The 16,226-nt window shown below is 37.3% G+C and overlaps 2 protein-coding genes across 5 annotated transcripts in view; one reads left to right on the top strand and one right to left on the bottom strand.

The window, feature by feature from the left end:
- The window catches only part of CMSS1 (cms1 ribosomal small subunit homolog), a 384,890-nt gene that overhangs the window by 345,014 nt on the left and 23,650 nt on the right, over positions 1-16,226 (bottom strand). The window lies entirely within an intron of this gene.
- Positions 1-16,226, top strand: part of FILIP1L (filamin A interacting protein 1 like) — a 305,655-nt gene that overhangs the window by 271,922 nt on the left and 17,507 nt on the right. For both annotated transcript variants that reach the window (XM_043593950.1, XM_043593951.1), the window contains one exon: positions 8,413-11,188. In XM_043593950.1, coding sequence (XP_043449885.1) covers positions 8,413-11,188 — 2,776 coding nt within the window. The remainder of the gene's footprint in view (positions 1-8,412; positions 11,189-16,226) is intronic.

Here is a 16,226-nt window from a genome sequence, read left to right as displayed (position 1 = left end):
AGCACGGGAGGGTCACAGAGTGAGGAGAGAGAGAGAATCCCAAGCAGGCTCCGCACTGCACTGTCAGCACAGAGCCCAGCATGGGGCTTGATCTCACGAACCACAAGATCATGACCTGAGCTGGAATCAAGACTCAGACACTTAACTGACTGAGCCACCCAGGTGCTCCTAAAAATCCTTTTCGAACTATTAGATTATTGGATTAGAAAGATGAACTAGGAAATAATCCCATTTATAATAGCAAGAAAATGAATAAAATACTTAGAAATAAATTTAACCAAGGAAGATCTACACAGTGAAAACTGTGAAACACTAATGAAATAAACTGAGGAAGACACAAATAAATGGAAAGATATTCAATGTTCAGATTGTAACAATTAATATTACTTTTCAAAACAACCTATAAATTCAATGTAATCCCTATCAAAATCCTAATGGCATTTTTCATAGAAATACAAAAAGCAGTCCTAAAATGTATATGTAAGCACAAAAACCCCTGACTATCCAAAACAATCTTGAGAAAGAACAAAGCGGGGGGGCATCATGATCCTTGATTTCACACTATATTACAAAGCTGTAGTAGTCAAAACAGTATGGTATTTGCATAAAAAACAGACACATAGACCACTGGAACAAAAAAGAGAGCCCAGCGGGGGGGTGGGTGGGGGTGGACATCCTAATATGTCCAATTAATTTTCAACAAAGGAGCCAAGAATATACAGTAGGAAAGGATAGTCTCTTCAGTAAATGGTTCTGGGAAAACTGAATATACACATGAAAAAGAATAAACTGGATCACTATTTTACACACAAAAATCAACTGGGAATGGATTAAAGATTTGAACATAAGACCTGAAACTACAAAATTCCTAGAAGAAAATACAGGGGCTAAGCTCCTCAGTATTTGTCTTAACAATGTCTTTTTGGATGTTAGCAAAGGAGTTGAAAGACCTGTACTCCAAAATTATATAACATTAATGAAAGAAATAGAAGATGATACAAAAAATGGAAAGATATTTCATGCTTATGGATTAGAAGAACAAATATTGTTAAAATGTCCATACTACCCAAAGCAATCTACAGATTTAATGCAATACCTATCAAACAACATTTTTTCACAGAACTAGAACAAATAATACTAAAATTTGTATGGAACCACAAAAGGCCCTGAAAAGCCAAAGCAGTCTTGAGAAAGAACAACAGAGCTGGAGCTATCACAATCCCAGATTCCAAGATATACTACAAACCTGTAGTAATCAAAACAGTATGATACAGACACAAAAATAGACATGCAGATCAGTGGAACAGAATAGACCAGAAATAAACCCAGGCTTATATGGTCAATTAATCTGTGACAAAAGAAGCAACAATATACAATGGGGGAAAGACAGTTTCTTCAATAAATGGTGCTAGGAAAACTGGATAGCTACATGCAAAAGAATGAAACTGGACTGCTTTCTTATACCATACACAAAAATAAACAGAATGGATTAAAGACCTAAATGTAAGCCATGAAACCATAAAACTCCTAGAAGAAAACATAGGCAGTAATTTCTTTAACATCAGCCATGAAACATTTTTCTAGATAGTCTCCACAGGCAAGGGAAACAAAAGCAAAAATAAACAATGAAACTCCATCAAACTGAAAACCTTTTTTCTACATAGCAAGGAAACTATCAACAAAATGAAAAGGTAATCTATGGAATGGGAGAAGAGACTTGCAAATGATATATACATTCAATAAGGGATTAATATCCAAAATATATAAGGAACTCCTAAAACTCAATAGCAAAAAAACAACAAAAAAACAAAAAAACAAATAAATTAAAAAATGGACAAGGAACCTGAATAGACATTTTTCCAAAGAAGACATACATAGGGGCGTCTGGTTGGCTCAGTCACTTAAGCATCTGACTTTGGCTCAGGTCATGATCTCCACAGTTTGTGGGTTTAAGCCCCACATTGGGTGCTGTGCTCACAGCTCAGAGCCTGAAGCCTGCTTTGGATTCCATATGTCCCTCTCTCTCTGTCCCTCCCCTGCTTGTGCTCTGTCTCTCTCTCTCTCTTAAAAATAAAAACTAAACATTAAAAATATCTTAAAACAAACAAACAAAAACAAAGAAGACACACATATGGCTAACGGGTACATGAAAAAGGTACTTGATATTGCTACTCATCAGGAAAATGAAATGCAAAGGAAAACCACGATGAAATCTCACACCTGTTAGGATGTCTACTATCAAAAAGACAAGCGATAACAAATGCTAGCAAACATGTGAAGAAAAGGGAACTCCTGTACACTGTTGGTGGGAATGTAAACGGGTACAGTCACTATGCAACATAATATAGAGGTTCTTCAGAAAATTTTTAAAAAACTACCACATGATCTAGCAATCCCATTTCTGGGTATATGCCCAAAGGTAATGAAATCACTATCTTGAAGAGATATCTGAACTCTCATGTTCACTGCAGCATTATTCACAATAGTCAAGGTATGGAAACAACCTAAGTGTCTGACAACAGATGAACGGATAAAGAAAATGTGATGTGATATATATGATGGAATATTATTCAGCCTTAAAAAAGAAGGAAATCCTGGTGTTTGCAAAAACATAGATGAACCTGGAGGGCATTACAGTAAATGAAATAAGCCAGACCATTTATATGTGGAGTCTTAAAAAAATAAAAAGTTGAATTTTATAAACAGAAAGTAGAGTGGAGACTGCTAGGGGTTGGGAGTGGGAGGTGGGAGCAGGAAACAGGAAGAAGTAAAAGGGTACAAATTTTTAGTTATAAAGATGAAATAAGGTCTGTGGATCTAATATATACCATGGTGACTACAGTTGATAATACTGTATATTTGCTAAGCAAGTAGAACTTCAGCATTCTCACACACACAAAATGAATATGTGAATATGTGAGGTGATGGACATGTTAACTTGGTGGGAGTCATTTCACAATGTATATATACCAAATCATCAGGTCATATAGTTTATATATCTTACAGTTTTATTTGTTAATTATACCTCAAAACAAGCTGAAAAAAGGTAGATGATATTTGCTAAGGGAAGTGCTATGACTATTCTTTATATGAACAAACTAGTTGTACATAATAAAAAATTATTTTAGGAGACAGAAGAGTAAACATTTAAAAACCACTGCTCTATGAGATATGAACTAAAAAGAATACAAGCACAATGACAAAGAGAATTTTTCCTTGGGTTAATCGTTTCTCCAACACACAGAATTTTTGGGGGAAAGACACTGTATGTGGAGCAGGTTGAGGTAATAAGTCTGTGTTCTTTGTTGGAGAGGCAATGTGATACTGGGCTTTGCACCTTCCTGACCTATCTCAGCTTAAATTTTCATTGCTGTAAAACAGAGATAATAATCCCAAACCCTATAAGCTTACCATGAGAATTAGAACCAACAGATGCATAGACTTATTTCAGTGCTTGGCAGAACCTGATTGGCACTAAATAAAGAATGGTAGCTACTATACAGTCTCCTGTTTTTTAAGTCTTTGGGCTGGGTGAGGAGAATCACAAATTGGAACTGAAATTACTTACTGCCTTCTTTAGGTGAAAACTGAGCTACTGAACCACCACCTATGATATGTATATTGAGTCATTTTTTCTAGTAGTTTGGATGATATTCAGCGATTTTAGTCATGGTCTCCTACCTGGTGTTCTCTGTGAAAAAAATGGATGGCCTTGTAGGTCAGGAATACAGGCAATGTTCACAGATTGGGGTATGATCAATAACAAACAACTGGCTGAGTTAATATTCATCAGAGTACCATTTCTGCAAAACATCTAACGTGTAAATAGTAAAGCCTTCCTACCCATAGTCAATCCTGGCATCACCTGGGAGCTTCATATAATGCAAAATTTGAGGCCTATCCCCATCTACTAAATGGGAAGCTGCAATTTAACAAAATTCTTAGGTGATTCACATGCATCTTAAACTATGACAAGCACTGGTAAAGAACAGGCCATTTGCAGGGAAGATATAATCACCAGGTATATATATATATCTCAGGTGGGAACTTTCTGTTGCACCTGCTTAATTAAAGCTGAGTAAGGTGGAATGATGGCGAGTCTAACTCTAATGACAGACTGACATATATAAATGTCCATAAGGACACACATTCACTGATAACTGGCTCTCATCTAGGGGTGATTTTGTGCCCTGCACCCCCCACCCTGCCAGGAGACATTGGGCAAATAATGTCTAGAGATATTTTTTGTTGTCACAACTGGGAAGGGCTGCTACTGGCATCTAGCGAGTCAAGACCACAGATGCTGCTAAACATCTTACAATGCACGGCACAGCCCCCCCACAACAAAGAATAATTTGGCTCAAAATGCCAATAGTTCTGAGGTTAGAGAAACCCTAGCATAGATTATACAAACATCCCTGCATACAGGTGTCTTAATTGGAACTATTCATGAAAAAAGGAGCAATATTTTGACTACACAGCTCTGAGGGTGTGAATTTTGGATCTGGGCATTCTGCATCACAAAGTCTGTGCTGTTTTAACACTGTGAGTACCCTGGTTAAAAGCTCTCAAAATCATTTATCTGCTTTTGCCAGCAAACCCAGAGTCAGTGATAATCTGTATCAGCATATAACGTCAGTCAGCATCAATGCCTAAAACCCATTATGAAGCAAAGAAAAATAATGGAAATAGAAAATTAAGGTACTATTTCATTTCAAACCCAATCCAACTGAAGAAGAAAGCAGGCTCAACTTTCTTGAGGACCCTCAACTCCACACCTTCCTTAACCCAAAGACACTAACAGTCTATACCTTCATTTTCAAACATCCACAATCCCTTGCCTGCAATTTTAAAAATATAAGAACACTTTTTTTTTCCTAAATTGTGGCAGAATTTCTTATCTGAACTCCTCTGGCAGCAAAGCCTGAAGAGATGTAAGGCTATTTATTATCTCAGTTATCGCATGGTTCACCGCAGAAGTATTAGGAGGTGGTGCCACAGGCTTGGTGGGAGCTGTTCTATATGACAGATGTTCTTTAGTGCCTTTCTAAAATTTGAAAAACTACAACTTCGAAAACATTTGGCTTCAAAAGTTTTGGATATGTAATTGTAGACCTCAAATGACTAAACTACAGTCAATAGCAAATATTTGCTAAAAGTTTTCATATATATTTGAAAGAAAAAAGATACACACACACACACACACACACACACACACACACACACACACACACCTGCATTAGTAATTAGCAGTATAAAAATTAGCTTTCTTATTTCGGGCACTGTGTACAACCAGCCGGACTTGCAGCTTCAAATCCTATAAGGACTTGCTAACTTTGCACAGAAACATCTTTCTTCAAGTCCATAAACTAACCTCAATCTCAACCTTCAAATACTTCTGGATATACAACAAGAAACAGTGAATGATTTAGGGTAAGCCCTTTCACTGTACCAAAAGTGCTAATTCCAATTCAATAGTAATATCAACCTCTCTCAATCTCTCAATCTCTCTCTCTTTCACACACTCTCTCTCTCTCCCTCTCTCTCTCTCTCTCTCTCTCTCTCTCTCTCTCTCTCTCTCTCACACACACACACACACACACACACACACACACACACACACACACAATGTGCAATAGCAGTACTGGCACCCAACTGGCTCTGAGAAGGTTCCATCAGGGCCTCTCTTCTATCCTCAATTCTCACTGGTTGCTGGCCCTATGCTCCTGCCTGAGTTGATGGTTGGGGGTACAATTCCTTCTGCATATAAACTCCTATTTCTCTCCCTGACAGGTCTTACCTGACCAGCCTGTTGACTGTCTTATGATGTGCTCATGGGATTGGCCCAGGGAAATAGCAGGTTGTTAGGAAACAAGTATTAAGGAATTACTGAAAGCAAATGTATTCAAATTATCAGTTTTATGTGCCTACCTTGTAAGGTGAGGCTTGGGAACATAAGGGGATGCCAACTGATTTCCAGAAAGCATGAAAAAGATACATGACCTTGCAACCATGATGAAAAAGATGCATCATGCTTACTGTCAAAAACAATGAACACAATGGAAACAATTTAAATTTCTTCAAAATCTTTTTTTTGCCAGTTACAGCTCTGCCAAGATTCACTGATCACCAGTTTTAATGCTTTTTTCACTGCACTGCAAAATAATCTTCCCTCTTTTATACACTAAGAAAATACATGCCCTTCTCATGAAAATTATATCACACATGGTATTATTTAATAAGTTAAAACAAATCCTGAAAAGTTTTTTTTGTGAAACTATTCTTTAATAAAACTCTAAGAACTGTGATGTAAAGAGGGGAAAATACTTCACTGCAATTATGCTCAGAGCATTGTTAAATATGATTCTAATGCTAAGGGTGGGAGGAAGTGCTTTGCCAAAGTTTCTGTAACTATTTCACCACCAAAGCAGTTTGCCCATGGACTTTACTACCGGGTTGTGAAGTACCATGACCATTCAGGAAGGAGACACCATGTTTCTCAGGCTCCCAGGTGTCTCAAATAGAGAGTGGGAAAGGGCGAGAAGCCATGGGCAAGCCTCCTTGCCAAGACTGTGGATGAAATCATCATCAACTCCACCCCAGCATCCAGCTCAGCTTCTTCAGAATTTCACAGGCTACAGCCCTCGAGCCAGCCTCCTGTTAGGTTCTCAAAACAGAAAAAATAAAAGTGGATCCTCCCCACAAAACAGTTGGGAATCCTTACATTATACAATTACTTTAAACATGTTCGTCTTGTGTAGTTTAATTAAAGAGTAGATTAGGATCTTAAGAAAGACTTTTCCACAAAGACTCTTCCAAATTAATTTCCTTTTAAAATGTCCTTTCAAACCCTTAAACAGCTTAAAAAAAGAAAGTTTTATGGCAAGGATTAAAGACCTGCATTGGATAATTAACTCATTCTTAACAGAAAAGAAATAGTAAATTATGAACTCTTTATGCTTGATTAGAAAACAAATATTTGTAACTTTTCATTCACGACAAGTCCTTTAGTTCAATACTTCAGGGATTCCATTCTGTATTAGCTTCTGTATAACAATACTGCAAAGCTGTAATGACATCCTCTATAATCAGCCCATTCCCAATGTAATTAAGAGTGCCACAGATTTAAAACTGTGACCTCACTGCTGAGGAGAAAGGTGTGTGGAAGAGATAATTTATATTGCATGTAAAATGACATCCTGTTATGCCAACAAATTTAAAAAGTAAAAGAAAAAAGTAACATTATAATAGTCATCATTTAAGAGGGAGTTATTATGTTCCTGATCGCAGAGTTTTTCCTCCGTCATTTCTACCATCTGACTCTAATTGATAAACTCTTTCCTATCAAACTGTATGTTCTTCCCACGTTACAAAAATTCTAAACCCCTTCAGATGCCTCTCAATTCCCCTCAATCAACTACAGTCACTATGGGGATAAAGATATATATGAAGTGGGTGATTCCTGGCAAAATGTCATGCTAGTGTAAACCAAGTTTTAATTGGCAGAGAGGTCCATCAGTGAAGCACATAACTTCTAGGCAATGTGAATAAAATTTTATCTCAATTTTATCTCTCTTTATCAAGAAATTGAACACCAAATATAATGTATACATATTATAATGGTTCAAGCAAATCATTTTATCAATATAACAATAACCACATTAATAAAAAAGAACATCAATAACCCTACCAAATGCTTATTATTATGCACCAGCACTATGAGACTCTTAGATCAATTATCTCATTACATTTTCACAAATGGCTGCTGAGATAATACAATTATTGCCTCCATTTTCCAGACGGGGAAACTGATGCTCAAGGATGCTAAATAACAGCTCAGGTTAATTAGCTGGTAGAGGAGGGCCAATATTGAAGCCAGGTCAACTTGAACCTCAAACTTATATCTATTTTTACAGCTTTCAGGCTAGACGGTCTACTAGTTCTGTTCCACAAGCTAGCTAGCTATGTATGTATGTATGTATGTTTATTTTGAGTGAGAGAGAGAGAGAGAGAGGAGTTCCCAAGCAGTCTCTGCACTGTCAGCACAGAGCCCCATGCAGGCTCATGAACTGTGAGATCATGACGTGAGCCGAAGTCTGATGCTTAACTGACTGAGCCACCCAGGTGCTCCATACACTAGCAATTTAAACCAACTATTTTTGCCTTTACTCTTCCACTAAGGCTCCTGGTGAGCTACAACTGTTACCAATCAGCAAGGGGGTGGGGGCAAACCACCTTGTAAAAGCAAAACAGAGCTGTTTATCAAGATTCTCCTTGCCAGTCAAGTACAGGAATTCCTTTCCATATTCTGTATAGCTGATAAATCTTTCTACATTACATCAATGTTTAGTCACAGCTGGGAAGTTGTTGAAGTACCAATCACACAACAGAACGCACTCTTGTATTTTGCAGATTAAAGAAGCTAATTGACCAAGAAACTGAGTCCCAGGAGAAGAAGGAGCAAGAAAAGGAAAAGAAGGTCACCGCCCTGAAAGTGGAGCTGACCAAACTGAAGTCTTTTGCTTTGATGGTGGTGGACGAACAACAAAGGCTGACGGCACAGCTTGCCCTTCAAAGACAGAAAATCCAAGACCTAACCACAAGTGCGAAGGAAACACATGCTAAACTAGCCCTCACTGAAACCAGAGTTCAGGAAGAAGAGCAGAAGGTGACCAGACTAGAGAAAGAACTGCAAACACAAACCACAAGGTTTCACCAGAACCAAGAAACAATTATGGCAAAGCTCACCAATGAGGACAGCCAAAATCGCCAGCTTCGACAAAAATTGGCAGCACTCAGCCGGCAAATCGATGAATTAGAGGAGACAAACAGGTCTTTACGAAAAGCAGAAGAGGAGCTACAAGATATAAAAGAAAAAATTAACAAGGGAGAATATGGAAACTGTGGTATCATGGCTGAGGTAGAGGAGCTCAGAAAACGTGTGCTAGAAATGGAAGGGAAGGATGAAGAACTCATAAAAATGGAGGAGCAGTGCAGAGATCTCAATAAGAGGCTCGAAAAGGAAACATCACAGAGTAAAGACTTTAAACTTGAGGTTGAAAAACTCAATAAAAGGATTATGGCTTTGGAAAGATTAGAAGATGCCTTCAACAAAAGCAAACAAGAATGTTATTCCCTGAAATGCAATTTAGAAAAAGAAAGGATGACCACAAAGCAGTTGTCACAAGAACTGGAGAGTTTAAAAGTAAGGATCAAAGAGCTAGAAGTCATTGAAAGTCGGCTGGAAAAGACAGAATTTACCCTAAAAGAGGACTTAACTAAATTGAAAACGTTAACTGTGATGCTGGTAGATGAAAGAAAAACAATGAGTGAAAAATTAAAGCAAACTGAAGATAAGTTGCAAGCTGCTTCTTCTCAGCTTCAAATGGAGCAAAATAAAGTGACGACGGTTACCGAGAAGTTAATTGAGGAAACAAAAAGGGCACTAAAGTCCAAAACTGACGTGGAAGAAAAAATGTACAGTGTCACCAAGGAGAGAGATGATCTAAAAAACAAACTGAAAGCAGAAGAAGAGAAAGGAAATGATCTCCTGTCCAAAGTTAATATGTTGAAAAATAGGCTTCAATCATTGGAAGCAATTGAGAAAGATTTCCTAAAAAACAAATTAAATCAAGATTCTAGTAAGTCCACCACAGCATTACACCAAGAAAACAATAAGATTAAAGAGCTCTCTCAAGAAGTGGAAAGACTGAGACTGAAGTTAAAGGATATGAAAGCCATTGAGGATGACCTTATGAAAACAGAAGATGAGTACGAGACTCTAGAACGTAGGTATGCTACTGAACGAGATAAAGCTCAATTTTTATCTGAAGAGCTGGAACGAGTTAAAATGGAACTTGACAAGTACAAGTTAGCAGAAAAGACAGAGTCCAGCCATGAACAATGGCTTTTCAAAAGGCTTCAAGAAGAAGAAGCTAAGTCGGGACACCTCTCAAGAGAAGTAGATGCATTGAAAGAGAAAATTCATGAATACATGGCAACTGAGGACCTGATATGTCATCTCCAGGGAGATCATTCAGTTCTGCAAAAGAAACTCCATCAACAAGAAAACAGGAACAGAGATTTAGGAAGAGAGATTGAAAACCTCACTAAAGAGTTAGAGAGGTATCGGCATTTCAGTAAGAGCCTCCGGCCTAGCCTCAATGGAAGAATCATCTCTGACCCTCAAGTATTTTCTAAAGAAGTTCAGACAGAAGTAGTAGACAATGAGCCACCTGATTACAAGAGTCTCATTCCTCTGGAACGAGCAGTCATCAATGGTCAGTTATATGAGGAGAGTGAGGACCAAGATGAGGACCCTAATGATGAGGAATCAGTGCTGTCCTTCAAATGCAATTCATCTACCCCCTGTCCTGTTAACAGGAAACTATGGATTCCTTGGATGAAATCTAAGGAGGGCCATCCTCAGAATGGAAAAATACAAACTAAACCCAATGGCAACTTCATGCAACCTGGAGATCTAGTCCTAAGCCACACACCTGGGCAGCCACTTCATATAAAGGTTACTCCAGACCATGTCCAAAACACAGCCACTCTTGAAATCACAAGTCCAACCACAGAGAGTCCTCACTCTTACACAAGCACTGCAGTGATTCCAAACTGTGGCACCCCAAAGCAAAGGATAACCATCCTCCAAAATGCCTCCATAACACCGGTGAAATCCAAAACTTCTGCTGAAGGCCTCATGAACTTAGAGCAAAGCATGTCCCCAATTACCATGGCAACCTTTGCCAGAGCGCAGACCCCAGAGTCTTGTGGTTCTATAACTCCAGAAAGGACAATGTCACCTATTCAGGTTTTGGCCGTGACTGGTTCAGCAGGCTCTCCTGAGCAGGGACGTTCCCCAGAGCCGATAGAAATCAGTGCCAAGCATGCGATTTTCAGAGTCTCTCCTGACCGGCAGTCATCATGGCAGTTTCAACGTTCAAACAGCAACAGTTCAAGTGTGATAACTACTGAGGATAATAAAATCCACATTCACTTAGGAAGTCCTTACATGCAAGCTGTGGCCAGCCCCGTGAGACCTGCCAGCCCTTCAACACCACCACAGGATAACCGAACTCAAGGCTTAACTAATGGGGCACTAAACAAAACAACCAATAAAGTCACCAGCAGTATTACTATCACACCAACAGCCACCACTCTTCCTCGACAATCACAAATTACAGTAAGTAATATATATAACTGACGACTCTCACCCTCATCCAGTCCATAGTGATATTATTGCAAGGAACTCAGTCCTTTTTAATTATCCCTCCACATCCCCCAAAAGACTGACTGAACTTGTACTTTGGGAAGGTTTGTGCATGAACTATCCAAGAGTATCTGAAACTAACTAAGTGTTGCCTGCATAGTCCTATCAAGTGTGCACTTACTGTATATCTTTTCATTTACATACCTGTATGGAAAATATTTACTCTGCACTTGTATAAATACATCTTTATGTATTTCATTTTCCATAACTCACATTAATTTGACTGCAACTTGTCTTGATGAAATACTTTAACATTTTAAAGCAGTAAATAATTTGTTATTTTTACCATTGCTTGCTGAATTTTTTTTTTTTGGTCATTTTGTGTTATATTTTTGCATGTATAGTATTTTATTTTCTGTTCAAAAGGTTTATTCATTCTTCCTTAAAAACAAACAGCACCTACTTCCCATTTACAGTCAACTTCTGATCACATGTTATTAGAGGAAGAGGAAGTGGTTCAAATAAATAAAGTTTATGTCTCTTTCTTTGAAAAGTGAACTATAAGATCTCTCAGGAGCAAACTTAACTTCCTTCTTGAGATGTATCTCAATATCCATGATGACCAGTAAAGTGCTTAGCACATATTAAGAACTTGATAAATGTTTACTGACAGTAAGTGAATTATATAATATTAATTTGCTTTTATAAGCACATATGAGCTGATAGTGAAAGTAAAAAAGCTTTGAAATGTGACAGAAAACCAGAAAAAGCACATTTGAAAATACAAGTTACCTTGACAATCAAGAGTTGACTGTATTTCTTCTACATATGAAAACCCCCATAAAACATATATATATATATATTTGCATCCACATCTGAAATCAGCCACTATGATATATACTCTTGAACACTGCTTCAAAGCAAAAGTGTCATTCTTGTCCTTCTTTCCCATCCCATCTTTTCCCATCTTTCTATTCCTAAAATAGTTTGGATTATTTAAGATATGTGCTTCCTACCTTGTTTGTAAGTCAGCTATACTCAGAAGCTTACAATGTAATTGCATTTCTCCCCAACCTCTAAACAAGCAAATAAAAGCCAAAGATAGCTACAAACACAAGTTATAGAAAAGGCATATTTTTAAAAAAATCATACATTATGTTAGTTAAGGAAAGTTTCCTCTATGATTATTGTTATGCCATTCACAAGGTAAGTGAGAAAAACTCAGCCAAAGCATCCTAAGAATTCTGATACCTACCTTATAGAACTCTTTGAGCATGTTCTGTATTTCCATAGTAGAGAACAACAGTTTTCAGAGGAATGTTTTAAATTATAAATCTGGTCTCCATGTCACATTCCAAAAAAAAAAAAAAAGGTTTCAGACAAGGTAGCTCGTTACCATTTTCCCTTTTCCAACCTCTTAACGGTCTAATTTACTTTGGTCAATTTTGTTGCCAGTTACTGATTTTAAACACAATCCATTTAGACACCCAGGCAAACTGTGAAGTTCTTTAGAAGTAAAAGAAATCTTCCATGATTATCATCTATTTCCCTGCAAAATCAATTTCATGATAGCAAAGCGAGGATTTGTTGACAGAAACACTTCCATGGTGATGAACTGCAACACCAATGCTGTGGGCTTGCATCATCATTAAATAAATTTGGATGAAAGCTGAGGCTGGTGATGAATGAGAAAGCTTCTGTTTAAACACATTTATCTTGGGAATCGGCAGTGACCCAACTGTATTACAAAATACATGATGGTCTAAATGGTTTTCAAAACTACTTTTATTTTTAAGTCACCTTGGGCTAGAACTTTAGAAGGAATGGCATACTTAATTTTACATCTTTCAAAGTAGACATTGATAATCCTGCTGCATAAGATGTTTTTCTAGATAATAATCAAGAGAGGGTACACGTAACATTTTGGAGGGTGACAAAAACTAGGAAGAATTAAAGAACAAAGTCTTTGCAGTACTTCCCAACCTTTGTCAGATAATGGCACAAAAAGAAAATATGCTTCCGCAGCACTGGATACAATGGAGAGGTAGAAATGAGCAACCGATAGGTTCCTGTTGGCTGCCCCAAGTGCTGAGGGGGAAGATCCATTTCTGGCACACCTATAACTAACAGAGTTTGAAAACTCTGGGCTATTCAATAGTTCATCCATTTGGTAAGGATTCAATTTCTTATGTGAGCCAGAACAATTCTCTACAATAATGTTAACACCACAGGATCTGTGCTTTATGATTATAACGAACAAATTCTCATTTCATCACATGCTCTACATATTAACTATTAATAGGCATCTGAAATGTAACATTACCAGAAGTTTACTGGACCTCAAGGAACCGAACTTCTCTTAGAGGTTCCTCTACTGGGAGGATTATTTTAGTATAATAATTCATATCAGCATCAAAATTTAGAAATACTGTCATAGTCATAACATATATAGATTATTAAAAGTGTTACTAATTAAAATTTATGGTAAGGACAGCATCATTTCTGATAGAAAACATCTTCCTTTTTCCATAAAATCTCACATTTAAAAAAAGCATCTTCCCATTCATACGTTCTAGATCTTTTGTCCTTAATTTCAAAATTAAATTTTTCTATCCATGTGTGTGTTTGAAAGGTTACAGAACTTTCTTTTTAACTCATATATACTCACAGAAGAACCTTGAAAAGTAGGAGAAAGGAAGTGACATTGGAAAATCTTCATATGAAATATGTGAGAGTGAAGGTTTGTATTCTTAGAATAGGTCCATGGGAATCTCACAGAAGATAGTTTTTTATAAACATCTGATAAAATCATAATTTCCTTTCATTTCATTTCATCTAAAGTCCCAGCTTCAGAACCAATTTTCATTTTACTCAGTACCTCAAATTCTTTAACTTTTTAAGCTGCAGCATCCTATCATAGATTTAAAAGACTTCACCATATTCTTCTGTCCTTTTAAGAACAGTGGCAAAACTTTCCTTTAGGATGCCTCCGTTCTCTGGGGGCACTGGCAAAAATAAAATCATCACCCGTACTAGGACAATGTGCATCACTGTAATTGGATCTTTACATATAAAGGAAGATCTCTCTATATACGTTCAAGATGATGAAAGGATTACATAAATCTACTCAGGAGGTCTCTGCAATTACATCTCACATTGCCAAGACATCAGGCATAGGTCTTCATGACACTCAAAGGATAAAATTATGTTGCATTGTAAGATGGTCATAAAGGGGATATTTCATTAAAAATTATTAGGCTTGAAGCCTGAGGATTTGATGATCTTTATTGACTGAGGTAGAACTCCAGACAAAAGCATGGTTTTGGTAGCTTCTTTGATTCTGAATCTTTATAAAGTGAGTTTCTTTTGAAACTTGTTTGACAAAGGCAAGAAAAGATCTTTAACAACATTCTAGTTTACCTATACCTGGTTTCTATTATTGTTTTTTCGCCAAAAATCATTTTGCTTTGTAATCCTAAGAGAAAACATAATCAGGCAAAAATGCATGCCCAAAACATTAAGATCTGTGTTTCTCAAAGTAAAATACAAGATACATGTTTGAGACTCCCAATGTCCCACCCAGATTCAAATTGGAATCTGTGAGGGTATGGCCCAGGAAGCTACACTTTTAACAAATTACTCTGCTGATTAGTATGCACCCTAAAGTAGTAATTTCATTATTTTAGAAATTCCTATATTGATAGACATTAGCAAACGTGTTCTGACTATAGTCCTGTTCAGTCAAAATAAATTACCCCTGTCCAAGGAAGTGTGACTGTTCCGCCCTCTGGTGGCTAGCATGACAAACAGCTCATTCCTCAGGTTTTCTTTTTATTCAGAAAAAAGCTTAATAAAAACTACCATTTTATAAGGTGGGAAGGTTCTTAGGTTTATAACTGTAGCAAAGCATAGATGCCTGAATCTTCAGTTGAGCAGTAGCAGGCTGTCTGACACCTACAAGCTGTTTCTCCCTGAGATCCCAGGCCCTCAATAACCCTACGGCATTTCTTGGGAATTGTCCAGAACACACATTAAAGAGAGCTGTTTGGATGAACCAAAACAAAGGACTCCATTCACCTTAGAGCACAGTGAGGCAAATGCCAAGAAAGAGCAAGGAAGATAAGTGGTTCAATAAAGTCCCCAACCCTAAACCGCCTTAAATTCATTTTCATTTAGATTACACTCCAAATCCTTTCCTTTCCAACTGATGGAACTTCCACTGTGTAGTGAAATATATCCCCCAAGGGCAACACACTAGGGGTAAGGAATCCTTGGGGAGTCTAGCCAGTTAGCTGGCCAACATTTCTAAGTACTTTATCATTTGATAATGAATTAACACCGTTCATATGGCAGCACATTTAAATCTGTCAACATTCTATCAGGATACCAGTTTTTATACTTAAAATGGTGCTATAAAAATGTACTCTGGGCTAACCTTTGGCATAGCAATCAGCTATCCTAGGGATAATCTTCTTTTCTTTACTTGTGGCTTCATTTTAAAATTTCACTTATTTTTTAATGAAATTATTATCAGAGAAATAAAATTTGTCTGATTAATTGAGGAAGTTTTTGAAAGCTTTTTTACTTTTATTTTAGTAAGTTCCTTTCTCCCTTATAGCCAAATGGTCCTATATGATATTTCTGTAACATTACCTAGGATTTTTTTTTTTTTTTTTTTTTTTTTTGCCTCTGAGTTTTGTTTTGCTTTTGAAAGCCTTGTCATCTTTGCATAACTAACAATGTATACAGGCCCTGGACCTACAAAGGCTGTCTCACTTTGTGCCATCCCTTAGGACTCTGGAAAGGTGGAATGGGTTCACTGACAAACCACTCATATGTCTCAGTGACATGCAGGATATCTTCTCTTCAAAGCACCACATGGATACAACTGGTTAATACACTGATCATGACACACTGAACTGCCTACCTTCTATCCAACATTGGGGCAGATATGGAGACAAAAGATTCACTGTCCCTGAAGAGCTTATTATTCTGAGCAAGGAAAGGAGAC

The sequence above is a fragment of the Prionailurus bengalensis genome, chromosome C2 (assembly GCF_016509475.1).
Source record: "Prionailurus bengalensis isolate Pbe53 chromosome C2, Fcat_Pben_1.1_paternal_pri, whole genome shotgun sequence".
Taxonomy (NCBI): domain Eukaryota; kingdom Metazoa; phylum Chordata; class Mammalia; order Carnivora; family Felidae; genus Prionailurus; species Prionailurus bengalensis.
The sequence above is the reverse complement of the archived record's forward strand: the minus strand, read 5'-3'. Positions and strand labels throughout refer to the sequence as shown.